General features: G+C 60.4%; 2 protein-coding genes across 2 annotated transcripts; one reads left to right on the top strand and one right to left on the bottom strand.

Moving 5' to 3' along the window:
- Window positions 1-1,427: 1,427 nt before the first annotated feature.
- Window positions 1,428-8,434, bottom strand: BESB_044120 (kinesin motor domain-containing protein; the record flags this gene model as incomplete). The annotated part of the gene is made up of 8 exons (XM_029362863.1): window positions 1,428-2,129; window positions 2,500-3,099; window positions 3,425-4,357; window positions 4,733-5,103; window positions 5,420-5,745; window positions 6,133-6,794; window positions 7,354-7,433; window positions 8,038-8,434. The coding sequence occupies 8 exons, from the start codon at window positions 8,432-8,434 to the stop codon at window positions 1,428-1,430; spliced, it is 4,071 nt and encodes a 1,356-aa protein (XP_029220229.1).
- Window positions 8,435-11,473: 3,039 nt separating this feature from the next.
- BESB_044110 (uncharacterized protein) lies at window positions 11,474-16,053 on the top strand (the record flags this gene model as incomplete). Its single annotated transcript, XM_029362862.1, has 3 exons — window positions 11,474-11,569; window positions 11,878-15,375; window positions 15,907-16,053. The coding sequence occupies 3 exons, from the start codon at window positions 11,474-11,476 to the stop codon at window positions 16,051-16,053; spliced, it is 3,741 nt and encodes a 1,246-aa protein (XP_029220228.1).
- Window positions 16,054-16,375: the final 322 nt, after the last annotated feature.

Genomic DNA, 16,375 nt, shown 5'->3' with positions numbered 1-16,375 from the left:
TTTCCTCGTGCAATGAATCGCTGAAATGAGGCCGACTTTGTGGCTTCAGCAGCACATGCCGGTCAATACTTCTGAACGCGAGTTAAAAATTTTTGCATTTGTATTCTCATCAATCTCTGAGACTCTGGCTCGCTCAGGCCGCTGCTGCGGAGAGGGAAGCATGAACCGGATGAAGAGAAATTACCCTGGCTGCCTTCAAATCTCGTGCAGAGAATCAAAGTGCGCTCTGCGCGGTCCGACTGACTTGTGTTTCCACAGATCCAACTCTTGCTACGGCAAAGCCGAGTCACATTCTTAGACACGCGTTTTCCTCTCCCCCCCCCCCCCCCCCCTCCTCTGCGTCGTTGTCGTTTGTCTTGCCCGCAATCTGGTTCTCCGCGAGCCTCTGAAGATCTTTATGTATCACCTGGAAGCTTGAGGCTGTCACATGCCACTGAGGCGCTAGTGAACGTCCAACTGCCTCTCCCTTCCTTGCGTCCAGTATATAAGCACTTGCTGCTCTGCTGTATATGAATTTTTTCCGTGGAAACTAGTCGCAGCCTACTGCGAGAGAGGCTGTAGTGTACTGCTACTCTGGTCCCCCCCTCCCCCCGCCCGCATATTCAATTTTAGTCAGACTAGCACACATACCCCTGCGATAGGTTCACAAAAATACCCACACACTGGTGAACATGGCTGTGGAGTCACCGGAAATGCGGCCCCTGCACTCCGTAGTTCGACGTGAGAGGCAACCAGCTTCAGACCATCAGCTAACTACCTGAATCACGCGCGGCGTGTGGTCTTTCTTTTTCCAGGTGTCTCTGTATCTGTGTCATCGACTAGTCACGGACAACGGCAATCTGTCTTCATAAAAATCTGCCTGCGTCGCATGTGGCTGTCTCTCTGTCGAAGTAGGGAGCCCATGTGCAGGAGTGCGTGGGGGGAAGGAACGGAAGAATGTTGAGACAGAGAGCTGAGAGTTTGACAATAACAAAAACGAAAAAGAAAACTCGTCGCCTCCGCCTTTTCAAACCCCCCAACGAAAAAGCACGCCAGGGTCTGGAGGCCTTCTTTTCGAGGAACAGCTGCTCCTGCACACAGCCCGTGCGTGCCCAAGAGTCGCACGCTGGCGAGAGGCTGAGGCGCGGATGCGAAAACCTGCGGCGCTTCCTCGCCGTCCTTCGAAGGAAGGAAATGAAGTCGAGGGGCGCGTGCACGCCAGTCTGCCCGACTTTCTCTTGTATAGAGTGATACAGGCACCAGGTCACTGCGGACAATGGCACAAAAACTACGGACAATGCGAAGGCATGTATACAGGAACGTCTCCTCAACGTTCGGTTCAAAAACACGATTGACGCGACCCCCATGCGCGGTCTCGCTCTCTTTCGAGGCCTCGCACGCCCCTCGCGCCTCTGCGCGTCGCGCAGACACATCACCGCATTCTCCTGTCACGCGGGCGGCGCCGAACCCTTCTGCGGCGCGGCTGTGCTGCCCTTCAGAACCGAGAGCAGCAGTCTGTCACAGGCCTCTGGCGACGTCACGCCGTGTCTCTGCAGCGCTTGCTCGTTGACTGCGACAGTCACCCATTTGGTTTTCGCCCCCTGCCTCTCCGCGTGCTCCCAGACGGAGATCGGATGCTTGAAGTAGATTCGATACACGTACGAGGAGACGGACAGCTCCTGCTCGCCGCCTCTGGTCTTCTCCTCGGCCTCGCGCCGCCCGACCCGCTCGGCGTCCTCGTAGCCGTTCTTCTTCTTGCCATACTCAAGCACGCGACTCACCTTCTTGACCTGCGCGAGGGGCAGCTCGTGGATGACGGCGCACGCGTCTTCTGACGAGAGACGCATGCACGAGCCCGGGTCTGCCTCGCCGCCGAGAGCCGCACCGGCGCCCTCGCCACGCGAGACCGGTTCGCCCGCGACCTCCTGTAGAAGGCTCAGAACTGCAGTGGAGGCCGAGGCGCCCGACTTGGCTTCGCTCGCTCTCGCGACCAGCGATACCACCATTGCAAAGCGCCCGCGCGCCGTCACACAGCCGTCAAAAACCGCCGAAAGCGGAAGAACGAAAGGAAACGAAGGCGACGGAAGCGGCGACGATAGCGGTAGGCTTAAGTCCAGCGAAGGGCGAGACGGAGACGCAAGGGGGTCGACCTAACGAGACACACACGCACAGAGAAAGAATGCATAAGCTAGCAGGGACGCTCAAAAGAACGAAAAAAAAAAGAATAAGACAATACAAATGTGTCTATCCACCTGCAGGTGCCTTTCGTGCGGATGCAGACCGCCCAAGCAAAGACGTGAGGAATCCAGGGAGACCAGGGCGCGCCCCCGTAAGGTACGCAAACCTACACCTGAATAAATATATACATATATATATATATATATAGATTCCCGCACTTCCGCTTGACTGTTTCCATCATTTCCTTTTCTGCTCCATCGGAGCTCGGCCTTGTTCCCGCATATTTCTGCGTTCCTTTCTGCGCTGCCGCTGCTTCTCTTCGACTCCTCAGCGTCCACTTACGCGACTGTCTCCGCCGTCGGGCGTCGAATGTCGCGGCTTGAGCCTCGCGTGCGTTTGGTCTGGGGACTGAGTGAGGCGGCCGGCTTTGTCGGCGACCCGTTTTTCTCCCAGTTTTTGCGAGAGCAGCGTGACCTGCGCCTCGAGCTCCGTGACGCGGTCTTTGTATTCCTGCAGGACGCCCGCGAGGCTCTCCTCGGGAGTCGGCGAGTCGCTCGCTTCGCCTTCGCGGCGAGACGAGAAAACCTGCTCCTTTTCAGAGGAGGTATCCAGTCCCCGGCAAGTCCGCTGCAGCCAGCGCACTTGCTGCCGCAGAGCTTCACTCGCGCGTTTTTCGTCCTCATACAGCTCGCGCAGCTGTTGGCTCTCCAGCCCCACCGCGCCCTTGTCGGGCTCGGGAGACGACAGCGACGCCTCTGGCTCCAAAGCGAAATCCGCTGGCGAGGGGACGGAGGAAAAAGAGCCCGCAGAAGCTTCTTCACCGTGAACCGAAAGCGACGATGAATGCACCGCGTCCACAGGGCGAGAGAGAGGCGCGGGGGCTTCCCCATGAGAACCGTGATCATCCAGAAGAAGGTCGAAAACCGAGGCAAGCGCGCGCAGCTGAAAACAGAGAACACGAGGGAGTTCCAAGAAAGCAGGTGACCACGCACGAATGCCCGCAGTACGACAAACAACGGAAAAAATCTGCCGAAAACGCTGCGTAGCCGCGCACGTGGAGCCCAACGAGCCAGTCTCGTGCAAAGCGTCTCCTGAGGGGACCGTAGGTCGCGAAACTCCCTGCTGCCGCCGCACAGCGTGCGATCCGCAACCAGACTGCTGGAAAAAAAACAGAACTGAAGTGGAGACGCAGGCATCGCCCTCCCCGCGGAAACAGGCCTGGCGTACGGCACGGCGCTGCGGCGGCATGCGCGTGAGTGCAGCTCACCTGCGCCGTCATTTCCGCGATTCTGCCAATTCTCTCCTGCAGGCTGGTGCCCGCGCGCACGGGCCAGGTGTCTCCGGAACCCGCGTCCTGGTGTGCGGCGAGGGAGGCGAAGACCTCGGCGTGCGATGTCGCCGAGGCTGCTTTCCTCTTCGTCTGAACGTGCTGAATGAGATCGTTCGCCGCTCGCGCAAAGTGCGTGACTGTCGCCTCCCACGAGGCCTCGTCCGCAGCGTCGCGCGCGCGGGTCGGCGGACAGGCAGCCGGCGGCGCTTCCGAGGTCACGGAAGTGGACTCAGGAGAGTCCTCTGCGCCCTTCTCGGTTTCTCGCTGCGCCTCGTCGCCGCTCTTCTCCTGCTTCGCGTCCTTCGCCTGCTCGGGGCGAGGTCGCTCTCCCCTCTCGCTCCCGGCTTCGAGCGCCGCGCAGGTCGCCGCCGTCGTGGGCTCTTCGCTGTCTGTCTGCCACCTCGCGGGGAGCACGCCGGAGGCCTGAACGCCCGCGCCGCCCTTGGGCGAGCCGGGGGGAGAGTATCGCAAGCCCCGCCCGGCGGACCTGGCGTTGACGGTGCTCTCGAGGAGCTCGACGAGCAGCTGCTGGCGACAGTAGAACGCGTCCTCGTCCCCTGAGCGCCCGTTGAGCAGCTCGTCCTCCTCCTCAGGCAGCAGCGCGAGCCGGTCCAGGCCCTCGCGGTACTTGAGGTGCTTCTGAAGAAGAATCAGCAACGCGACCAGAGGCCGCTCCTTCTCTTGCAGGTCGAGCACGCACGCGCGCAGCCGCTCAGCCTCCAACTCGCGCTGGCGCAGCTCCACGCGCAGCCGCTCGACTTCCTCGAAGCCCACAGAAAACAACTGGGAACCCTCCTCGGAATCCGGGCACGAGACAGACAGAGACACCTGCGAAAGCACGTCGCGCGAGCGCTGCCGCTGGAGGCTCCGCTGCAAAGACCGCGCAAGCAAACACCCGAAGCAAAACAACAGTCCATCCACCTGCTACCTCTCTGCTACCTCCTAAGAGCAGGCAAGCTTGCAAGTTCAATCACACAGCAAAGAACGGATGCAACGCGCCGAATCCAACACACGCATGTGCTTATGTCCAGAGAAGACAAAACGCCGACGGCGCGCATGGCGCAGATAGCTGCTTCTTCCGCTACGATACAAGATGCGCCTCCTGCACGGCTACGGCTGCTGTTCGCCCTGTCTCCACGCTTTGTGTATGGTCACCACAGAGACTAGAAATCTCTCTTCTAGGGCAGCGCGGCCGCGTTTGCAGTTTTCGCCTTCTAAACAACTCGTCCCCGTTCTCAGACTTACAACGAAGTCGTCGTAGTACTCCACCCGCTTCTGAAGCGAGTCAACGTGCTTCTGCGCATCGACTTGATCGCGTCTGTGGAGTTCGGAGGCCTGGACGAGGGCCGCCTCCAGTACGGCGACGCGCTGCTCGAGCTCAGTGGGCTGCGGCGCGTTCTCTTTTTCTTCTCTGGCTTCGAAGCCGCGCCCTGCGCCGGTCTCCTCCAGCTCCCCGCCGTCCTTCTCGAGAAGAGCCAGAAAGGCCGACGGCGAGAGCGCGTCCAGCGCCTGCGACGGAGGGCGCGAGACGCCCTTCGCGTCCAGCAGCAGCGCGCGCAGGCGTTGCACTTCCTCCGCCTGACGCTTCCGCTCGCGAAGCATCTCCTCGATGGAAGCTGAGACACACACACACACACCAAAGAAGCGCCAGTCAACCTCCTTGCGAACCCGCACGCGACGTGGAGACGGCGCCGCAGCAGAAAGCGCATGCGCAGAGGGGAGACCGACGACTCACTGCTTTCCTGGGGTGCGTCCTGCCGTGGGGACACATGAGTTTCTGGAGTGCTAGAGTCGTTGGAAATCTCCTAACTATACTACATAGTTAAAAAACTACCGATTGGACGCCTCTTTCACGCCCTCGCATGTGCGAGCACAGGAAGGCCTTTAAGGGTCGGCCGCCCCTGCCGTAAGCGTAATTTTTGCGGTTCTTACCTTTATCCCAGATCTTCACTTCGTGCGCCGTGGCCTTGTTCTTGATCCGCTTGCTCATCGCGGCGAAGTGCAGCGTACTCACCGTCTCGCCGAGATGCGCGAGGGAGGGCGACAGGGTCGCAATCAGCGCAGCTTTGCTGCTTCCGCCGAGGGCGTCCATCAGCAGGAAAGTGAGTTTGCTGTCGCGGTATGGAATGTGCGAGGCCCCCGGGCGCGACCGCGCGCCGTTGGGCGTCGGCGGCTCCTCGCTGCCGTGCTCGACGAGCTCGCGAATCACGTGGGACAGCACCGATAGCGAGTAGTTGATCTTCCCCGCCTCCCGGAGCCTGGTACCACACAGTGCAGAGCGACGAGGCACTCCGTGAAGGCGCAGCAGAGAACGCAGAGTCACAGGCGCCGCAGACGACGCGGAAGCCGCCCAGCCGCCGCCCCGGAGGCCACGAACGGAACGCGCGACCCCTCCACAGCGGCGACAGGCCCTCCCCCAGGTGAAGCGCCCGACAAGAAGCAGAGCGGCGCGACGAGGAGACTCGGCGCCTGCTCAAGAGCTCCGTTCGCGGCGCACCTCTTGTGCAGCTGGAATGACGCGAGCACGCAGCACTGAGCAGCAGCCGCGAAGGAGAGTTACCCCGCTTCACACGCGACAGGCTGCGTACGCTCTTCTTGTCTTGCGTGCGTTCCAGGCGCGGCGGCGGCGGGGAGTCTCTTCTTACCGGTCGCCCGAGGCCTGCGTGTCTTTCTGCCGTTCGCTGCCAGCGAGATCGACGATGTGGAGTTGCGCAGAGACTTTTCTTCTCATGGCCTTCCGCCGCCCGTCTTGGGCCGCGGCGGCGGCGCCTGCGGCGGCGGGACTGGGCTCCTCCTTCTTCTCGAGGTGGAGGAAGATCGAGAAGACGGCGTGAGACCGGGAGCTGGACAAATTCAGCTTCGTCTCTGCAGTTCTGCGGTTCTTCACGCCCTGCGAAAAGACCTGCATCGCCTTCTCTTCATCCCCGACCGCGATGCGCCGGGCACCAGCCACGTACGCCGCCTGCCTGGAGGGGTCGTAGCGCACGCGGAGGGCGCCGGAGCCGCCGCCCGCGTAGAGGTCTGCCGCGGGCGCGTTGTCTGCAGGCCCGCGGCCGCCAGGCGAGGGCATTGGGCACGCGTCGCTCGCGGCATCTTTCGCGGAGGGAGAGACTGGCATCTGGAACGCCGACGCCGGCGACAGCGAGAGAAGGTCGTAGATCTGCTCCTGGTAAATCTCCACAAACTGCACCTCCATCGACCAGGACACAATCGAGGAAGACGGCGCCGCGGGCGCAGTCTTCGACGAAGCGGAGACGTGGTGGCCGTGTTTGTGCGGAGGCAGCTTCGAAAAAAGATACTGAAGAGCCTGCAGACGCGCGCGGACACAGAGGAAGACAGACGAATGGCGATATGCAATCCAACGGGCTACACACACAGGGAAACTCGGCAACAGTAAACACAGAAGATACATCCAGCCCGTCGGTTCCTCTCGCCTCGAACCTCCTCCAGAAACGTTTTCATTCATCCGTCTCCTCTTGCCGTGAACCTGCTCTTTACCTATCAATTCCTCACACATGTATATGTACATAATGATGCATGTATGCATGCCTGTATGTATGTATGCATGTATTTAGGTACGTATATCTACATTTACAACAACGCAGAGTAGATGTGTATTCGCATAGTCTGGGAGCGTGCGTCGTTTCGCTGCGCGCGACCGCTTCCCGAAGCTCGCTCTCATCAGATCTGATCCAATGAAACAGAACTGAACGCCACTCGAATGTATTCGCCTCTGAGAAGCCAATCTCTGCCTCGGCGGGATGCGCCTTCTGCAGAGCCGGATAGCGAAACGGAAACGCACATCCTGCGTCTCAAGACGAGAAAGGAAACACAAGTCTGAAGAAGCTCCACGAGTCAACACTTACTCTCGGCAGGACGCCGCGCTCTTCGCTCTTCTCCGATGCTCCATCCTGCGGCCCAACGATCGTATACGTTTTCCCGCTGCCTGAGAAAAAGAAAGGAGACAGAGTTGAGCTTGTGACCCTCTCCCCCGCCGCGCGACGTTTCTGTAGGTAGCACGTCCCCTCTCGCTAATATTTGTCTTGATTGAAGCCGCCGCGGCGTGTGCCCGAAGAAACGAACAGAAAAGTGGAAAGAATCTACGCGCCTACACATGCTGGCCCCCAATTCGGCGCTCTAGGGTTTAGGGTTGAGTGGACTTCTCCACTCGCTCGAGCCGCGCATGCGAGAGAGGATCAAACGAAACAGCGACCGACCGCCTCCCCCGTGGTCTCCTTAACACACACTCTGAACACGGCGGCGTCGAGTGCGCGCTGGGAATGCGGCGAGGTGAACGGTGACAGACACGAACCCGTCGATGGATGGATAGCTGATACGAAAGCAAAGTCTCACACGAGTGAGTGCGCCTGCGCGATCTCCTGTCAAGCTCTCGCCACGAAACGCGAACTTCAGCCCCAGCTCTCCACTCAACGATCACGTAGGTTCACAAAGGATGAATGCATGCACATTGACGAAGAAACGGAAGGCACACACGCACATCCCCAAGCCACGCTCTGGCACTGCCCACGTGAACAGCCCTTCTCTCTCACCTGTCTGTCCGTACGCGAGAATGGACGCGTTGAACCCTTCGAGGAGCGAGTCGCAAAGCGGCTTCGCCGTTCGCTCAAAGACGGCGGCCTGGGTGTTGTATTCGAGGCCGGAAAAGCGACAGACGTCCCCGGAGGGCGGCTCCGTCGCGGGAGACCTTCTGCCATTCTGCGACGACTCAAAGAGGAGATCGAAGACGAACTTGGACTGGTTGCCGAGTTTGTTTTGCACGCGGACGACCGCCGCGCTCCCGTCGTTTGCCTCCTCAACAGTCACAGGCCCCGGCAGCGACAGGCGCGAAGATCCGCCTTCCTGCCTCTCCGCGTAGAACAGACCCGAGAGCGACGCGTACGTGTGCGGCGGCCGAATCCGCACCGCCACCTTCACGTTTTCAGCCATAGTCAATGAGAAACCGCTCCAACAAACGATTTCGCAAACAAAACCAAGCGACCAGCGCGCGGAGAAAAACTCCAGAGAAGCGCTCGCGTCCGGCGGCGGAAAGGAGAAGCGAAAGGCAAAGAGAGCGCAGGGAGAAGCGGAAAAGAACAGAGAGCAACGTACAAATGCAGCGAAGCAAGAAAATACAGACAGGCCCGACAGAAGAGTCTATCTACCTGCCTCGTGAAAGGGTCCGCTCAGCTTCACAGGCATAGATGGAAGACAAACAACAACATGTCCCGCAGTCGTGGACGGAAATTGGAGTTTTAGAATCCTCGGACTTTCCGAGGAAGGGAAGCGAGCTGTACATACACCACAGGATTGACAGGGTAGCGGCCCACGCTCCCAAGTGCGATACGCATTTTCTGTCTTGACACGTTCTTGGAGAAAACGCGGGGTAAACAGAGAATTCGTGAGTGTTGTCGCTCCCCAAGAAAAACACGAAGAAGAGACGATCGAACGGAAGTCACCGGAAATAAGAGGTGCGCGGACGGCGGGATCCCAGGAGCCCGCTTCGCGGAAAAAGAATAGCAACTCAAAGCAAAGATCTGCTTTCGAGCCCGTGCGCGGAGCTCACGCCTCTCAAGAGGAAAGGAGAGTGAAGAATTACGAAGCAAAAAAACGCGTATTCGGAGATAGGCCGGTCGATGCATGACAGCTTGTCTCAGCCGGCAGCGGCCACTACTCCTTTGGGAATCCACGCCGCCACTGCTTCGCCAAAAAAAAAATTTGGAGTTCGCAGTCTCTCCGGCCTCTCACCGCATCCATGGCGTTTTATCTACACTAGGCCACTCAAAAAAGCGTGTGTATTCATGTTTCCTCGGTAATACAGGCAGGCGAACATATCTGCGTCCCCCGACGCACATGCATTACACGCAGGCACATACATACATAAATGCATACACTCATATAGTGGACAAGGGCAGGGCGAAGCCAAAAAAAGCACTCAGCTGAGGGCAGCCCAAAGAGAGATGGAACGGATAAAGAAGAAGGTAGAGCGAAAAACGAGACAATGGAAAACAGATGCAAGAAGGGAGGACACCATGCGTGCGTGGAAAACTATGCACGAGGCCTCTGTGACGAATCCCTGTCGCAGCGGCGAAGGACAGGAATCTGAAGGCAAGTTTTCGTAGGCATGATTAGGATTTGTCACGCTTCGGCGTCGGGGATGAACAGGCCGCTGGATTTCATCGGACTCGTGTTTGTTTCCATCGGGGCATCGCGTCGTTTCAGCTCCGGCGTGGACGGCCATCTAGCCTTCGTCACACGGAGTTGACACCCGTAGGGAGAAAAAGAGGCCAGGCTCCACACGAAAGTAACGAAGCTGCACTTAAACGGTGCGTGGGCGACATTTCTCGAGCTTATTATTCACCACGGAAAACGCAGCGGGAAGACTGTGCTGCGTTTGACACCGACAGGGCGCCTCGCCATGGCCACGCGCAGACACGTTGCATGTTCCTGACCGCAGACTCCTACTAAACAGTCAACTACCAGGGTCGAGCAGGATCGGCAGGCAGATGAAGAAGGCGCGAGGGAAAGGGCCAAGACGAAACGCGGCAAGAAACTGCGGAGGGCAACGAAACGAGCGGTCACTCGAAATTCAGCTGCTGCTGGCTCCTATCATCGCATCGGGCGCGCGGGGCAACTCGCGGCGTCATGAAAACGCGCTCAGCTCCTCGCAGGGAGAAAAAGAGCTATCCATAACAACAACGAAGGTCTCCTGGAGTCATTTCGATGAAAAAAACGGAGACGGATTGTCAACTGCAGACAAGCGAGAAAAGAGGGCGGTGTCTGGTGCCCTCGTGTACATACACCCGCGCGCGGGCGCGGACAAGGCGTCGAGCGAAGACGCCAGACAGGCTCGGTCCCTGCGACTAGAGAATGCAGGGGAAGAAAACAAGGGGAAGCGTGAGGAGAACGATAGAGAAATGCGTTTTTGGCTGAATGTCAAAGTTCCCTCAGAATGTCTTGCAGCCACGTGAAAATCCACAGCGAAGTGCCAGACACGGCCGCGCAGGCCAGCGGCGCGGCGGGGCGCTACACCAACGCGGCATCGCAGGCTGTTAGCGCGCTGAGCGAAGCAGGTAGAGTCTTTCCTGGACAGAAGCCGAAACTCACGCAGAAAAATTAGTCGCACGCGGAGGAGAGGAGGGCGCTTGGAGAAAACTCGAAAGCAAGGACGGACGGCCACCTGGGATGGCGTATCTCCAGATCAGCGAAGCTCTCGGACTCTGCTGTCGTTCCCTCGCGCAGTTTTCGCAGTCTCGAGGACAAGACTCGAACACTTTGCGCACGCGCGTCCCACCCGGACTACTTCGCTGGCCACCGTTCTCTTCTCTCGCCTTCGATTTGCACACGCGTTGAGCGTTGTATTTGTCTCCCGCAACTAAAAACACTATGGCGGAGGCCCCGCCGAGCGAAAACTACACTGTTGTCGCTGTGTGTTAGGGGCTTTTTTTCTTTTTCCGCATGTTCAGGGCGGCCGCCACGTATAAGGGGGCTGTCAAGAGTCGACAGCTGCATCAAAGTGGCGCCGGGTGGGAGCGAGTGTATCGTGTTAGGAGACGGCCCTCGCTTACCGCAGGATGTGAGAGCGAGGTGCCGCCGCACCTGCTTCGGAGTTCAGACAGAATCACTCCGGCCGCTGATCTCGTTCCTCGCAGGAGCGTCTGGACGCCGGCGCTACAGCAAAGCGTGCAGGTGCCACGCTTTGTCTGCCTTGACGCGGAGAGCGCAGAGCTGAAACCCCGCTCGCTCTTTGACAATACCCAGGACGACCTCGGCTCTTTGGAGTCAGCCCGTGGATCTAAAGGCTTCTGCCTCTCTGTGAAGCGCCCCTCCGCTTTCTCGGTGAGCGCAGCGCCAGAGGAGCCTCTCTCACCGCGAGCCTCGCGGTCCCCGTTGCTTCTTGCCAAGCCGGAGAGGCCTGAGCGCGTAACTTTGTCTCCCTCTGTGGGCCTGGACTGCGGAGAAAGGCGGAGCTAGCTTCTGCAGGGCAAAATGGCGCCCGATCCTCTGCATCAGCCCATTTCTTCCATCGTCTTGCCCGACGAAGGCTCGCTCGAAAGCAGCGGGCTCTTCCTTATCGATCTGCAGGTGAGAACCGCATTTTGTGCTTCCTACTCGCGGATGCGGCCCTAAATCCTAGACTTTCACATGCGCGACAGACACAGACGCTCATGAACTGAGCCTTATATAATTATACGAAATGCCTGCGTCGCGCGGTATGAGTGCCTTCGGAGAAGGCATGGAGGAGAAAGGCGTTGTATCTTCTGTTTGCATGCTTCTTCACGGTTTGAGCCAAAAAGTCCCACCTTTGCATATGCGTGTCTCTTGCTTCTACGGCACTTCTGCGCATTCACGCATGTCCTTCGTTCTTGTCTTGGCTCCGAACTCATGCTCAGGGTCACGCCTGCGTTTCTGACTCTTCCGATGCAGCGTGGCAGGGCGTAGAAAACATCTCAAATGCGTCACCAATGCTCCTGTGGACTCGAGGCTACCTTCTGTCTCGGAGTCCTTCTGTGGAGCCCTGCGTGCCTCGCCGCAGCCTTGAAGCTGCGATTTCGCTCGGGCGGAGCGGCCTGCGGTTCTTCGCGCTTCGCTCTGCGCGTCAGCCTTGCGCACGCGCTTCGTCTCTTCTCTCTTCTCCTGTCTGTCAGGGCAACGCGTTTGTCGCAGACGCCCAGGGTCGCTCAGCGCCGTCGCTCGTCCCGCTGCCTGAGTATCGGCCTCGCTTTCGCAGGAACGAGCTCTCCTCGCAGACTGCCTCCTCCTTCGCCGCCTCCTTCGCCTCTTCAGCTGCATCAAATCCAGCGCAGATCGCGGCGCAGAACGATGTCGTTGATGCCCCGGGGGGTGGCGAGCGCGCGCAGGGCGATGAGAAGATCTACGACGCATGGGGCATCGTGGAGTGGGAGGGCGCGCCGCAGGCCGCCGCCGCGGCGCCCTCGGGAGGCGGTTTTGGAGGCGACACCTCGTTCTTCTCGCCATCTGGAAAGTGTCAGTTGCACGTGGGGTCGCTTGTGCTCGCTGGGCGCGTGGAGGCGGCCGTGTCAAATGGCGGGGGCTTGGTGCTTGTGCGGCGCGTGTGGCGCCCGAAGACGAGCCGCGAACAGCGGAAGTCCACGTCGGCTCCGCTGGCGCAGCGACGCGCCGAGGCTGCGCAGGCCTTCTGGGAGATTCAAGCTGTCGTAAGCGAGAAGGTCGTCTTCAGCAAGCGTCCGGTGCTGCATCCGAGCAAGAAGCTCTTCGCAGATGCGCAGGCGCCAGGCGGCGGCGAAGCGACGGCTTCTGGCAAAGCGGCTGGCGTGGCGGCGGCGCCGGGGGCCTCTGCGCAGGCGAAGGCCCGTGAGAAGTCCTCGACGGCGAGGCCTGCCGCGTCGGCCGCTGCGCAGTGCGCCGGCGCCTCCTGGCTGCTGGGGGTTTCTCCGCAGCTCGCGCTTCAGGAGGAGGGCGACTGGCGAATTCTTGCAGTCGACGCGCATCTTCTGCGGCAAATCAAGGCGGGCGATCCCCTCTGCTTCAAAGGCATCCCGCGGCTCCTCTTCGAGGCGAGCGCAGCCGACGACGAAAGGCCTGGGGGCGAGAGCCGCGGAGCGGACGCCGCGGCGCGGCAGAAGAGACAGGAGACGTTGCTCTGTTGCCGCGACGGAGTCTACGCCGTGAACCGAAACGAGATCGACGGGCAGCTCCTCATCGCATTCAAACCGCCCGTCGAGGGAGAGAGCGACGAGGACGCAGCCATGTCGAGCGACGGAGAAGGCGACGCAGCGGCGAACGGCGGCGAGCCATGCAACGGAAAGCAGCCAACCGCCCTCGAGAAGGCTGGGAGTCAGACCTGCGGAGGAACCTCGCACGTAGGGGTCAGGACTGCAGGGCTGAAGGCGACTGGCGTCCCGGTCGTGGGTATCTGCAAGTCGATTCTTCTCCTCGAGCCGGCGCTGGGGCGGACGACTCAGATTCCTTTGCTTCTGAACCTCCGGTATGCGCCCGCCGCCGTGAGGCTGCTGTCGGCCTGGATAGAAGCGAACGTCGCTGAGAAGAAGGAGCCGCTTCTCTCGCGCCTGGCGCAGCTGGGCGCGCGCCCAGGAGGTCCACATCATGACTTCCTCGTTCTACCTTCCGCTCTCTTTCTGGACTGTGTCCAGGCATCTGAGGAAGATCTGGTCGCGGCGCTCGTCGGCGGTCAGTTCTCAAATGCGTCTTGTACGTTCAGACAGAGGAAGGGAGTCGCGGATGCATCGTCTCCGAGCTCGGCGTCGTCTTCCTCTCTGGGGGGCTCTCTGGCGCCTCCGCCGGCTTTCTGGGGATCCGCCGGGTTTGCCTCCTCGCTGACCTGCCTTCTGTTCCTGCCTGCGTGCGGCGGGTACTGCGCGCTGGAGCTTCCGCTGCTTCTAGACTTCATGCAGCGGCTCCTGAACTTCTTCGCCTTCCTCGAAGTGCCTGCGGATGCGCTCACGCTCGGCGACGTCATGGATCTCATCGGCGACATGGAAAGCAAAGGATTCACCGTCGCGCCCTTCAGCACATCCCCGCAGGCGCAGGGCGGCGGCTCCGTTGCGGGGGGGGGCATGGGGCGCCAGCCGCTGCAGCTCGAGCCTGGCGTCCTCTTCCAACTCCTCGCGCGGGTCTGCGACTTGAAGCTTCAGGCGCGACCCCGCTTCCCCATGCACTTCTTCGACGTCTGTCCGTCTCTCTGTGGAGACGCGGCCGCCTCTTGGTCGGCGCTGACGGCGGCTGGCGGAGCCGACAGCGAGGAGGGCGAGGACTCTGGAGACGCGGCGGACTGTCTGCAGGCCTACGAGGCGTTCCTGGCGGACGCCGAGCAGGTGAGGCAGTGCCGCGTGCGCATCAACTGGGTCAAGCTCCACAGGCTGCTGGCGCTCGCGGTGTTCCACGAGTCGGGGATGCGGACGCGGCTGCAGTGCGGCATCGACGCCGTGGCTCACCTCCCGGTTCACGCAATCCCCCTGACGACCTTCTGCGGCGCTCTCGCGGAAAAACTGGCGAGTCTGCCGCTGGCCGTCACGCAGGCCGCAGACAGCTACCTGGCGGAGGGACTGGAGGACTACCGCCGGTACCTGCGACGCGGCGAGGAGGCGCGCATGCGCGAGCGCATCGAGGAGAGCAAGAAGGCAGACGCCTCGTCGTCCTTCGTGCCCTTCGTGGACCTCGACGCGCAAACCAAGCAGCGCCTCCTCGCTGCGGCTGCGAACGTGCCGCTCGTTCGCTACGCACTCGTGAAGCGCGCGCTGGAGGCCTTCGCCGATGAGGCGGAGGACGCGGCGCGCGGCGGCGAGGCGGGGGCGTCAGGAGACGCGGGGGCCCCAGAGGTTGACGTGCTGGGTGAGGGCGCGGGAGGGGGCAGCCGGAGTGCCCAGACGCTGCTGCCGTCTCTCTCAGGCATGCAGATCCTGCAAGCGAACACGGTCGCCTTTCCCGAGCTGCGGATCCCCGCGGACTCGCCGCGCTGGAACGGCGACATTGGGGCGCAGGTGCCCGCCTCAGTGCTGGCTGAGAGCGCGCATAAGGCGTTTGGAAAGACGCGAAAAGCAACAGGGGGGAGCGACGACGGAGCCTTCGAGACCCCCGGATCCCCGCACGACGCAGACCGCCGAGGCACGTGGGGGCGGCGCGACCGAGCCGAGGAGAAGTCGCCGGCGCGCGGACTTCCTGTCTACGAAGAGGCCTTTCGCAAAGCGAAACAGAAGAAGGGCGTGATGGCTGCCCACCTCGCTGTGCTCGCTGGCGTGGCCTTCTACGGCCGGAAGCACCTCATCCACGTCGCCGAAGAGCGACTCCCCCTCGAGGTGCGGGAGCGCCTGGCGGTCCTCTTCATGTGCAAGTCGCGCTGGTGGAGCGGCGAACTCCAAGCCTTCATCGCGCCGTCGCTTCTAGGCAAGGTGCGCGAAAAACGCCAACAGAAACGCTGAAACCCGGAACGAACACGAAACACAGGGCCGCAACCCCGTCTGTTGCTTTCTTCTCCCTGCCCATCCGCACGTTTCTATCTGTCTATATATGTATACATATATATGTATATATATATATATATATACGGTAGCGGACATGTCTGTATACGCGTTTCCCTTCTATGTGGGATATGGCGGGGTGGATTCTGTGGGGCTGCGTCGTCTGCGAGCGGGTAAAGGAGCCTCTTTGGATTCTTTCGGTTCCGGCGTCGACGTGCGCCTTGAAGCGGTCTAAAATTGAAAATAACTGACTCGAGATTCCATACGCGTGGGAAGAAGGCGCCTCCGGTCGCGTCATCCTCGTTAGCGTTTCCGTTCGTTGCTTCTCGCTGATTCGGGGCGTCGACGACTTCGGAGTTGCCTGCGACTGTGTGTCGTCCCCTGGGCAGCTTCCGCTTCCATCCGCAAGTATCTCTCATTGTGAAAATTGTTTTTAATTTTGAATGTGCGTGCCTCTCTCAGGACTTGATGGAGACTGTCGCAGGGCCGCCGCGGCGCCACTGCGAGGCGCGGCAGATCGTCTTGAATAAAGCAGAAGACGATCAAAATGACGACGTCGGTGTTGTGTTCTTCTCGCACAACTTGCCGCTTCCCTTCTGGGATGTATAGGCTCGATACCGCGTTTTTTTGTCCTGCATTCTCTCTGTTGTCTTCTCGCCTCGCCGCAGTTGTTCCTCTGGGTTTTTCTGTCTTCACACCCCGCCTTGTTCGTCTTCCGGTCGCCTCGCCGCCTCCTCTCCGGGCCCTTTCCTGCTGCCTCCGCGTTTTCTCGTCGTTTCTCAAGTGCCTTTGCTAGACAGTGGCGACCAGAAGAAGATGCCGCTTCTCTTGTTAGTTGCTTGCGGACGGGGGGGGGGGGGGGGAAAGAGGGGGGGGAATGTTTCGAAACGCGCGTCCGGTCTCGTTGTTGCGCCTTGGCGTCGTCCTCTCT

Source organism: Besnoitia besnoiti, chromosome III (genome assembly GCF_002563875.1).
Source record: "Besnoitia besnoiti strain Bb-Ger1 chromosome III, whole genome shotgun sequence".
Classification (NCBI taxonomy): Eukaryota; Apicomplexa; class Conoidasida; order Eucoccidiorida; family Sarcocystidae; genus Besnoitia; species Besnoitia besnoiti.
Note: the sequence above shows the minus strand (reverse complement) of the source record. Positions and strands in the feature narration are given on the sequence as shown.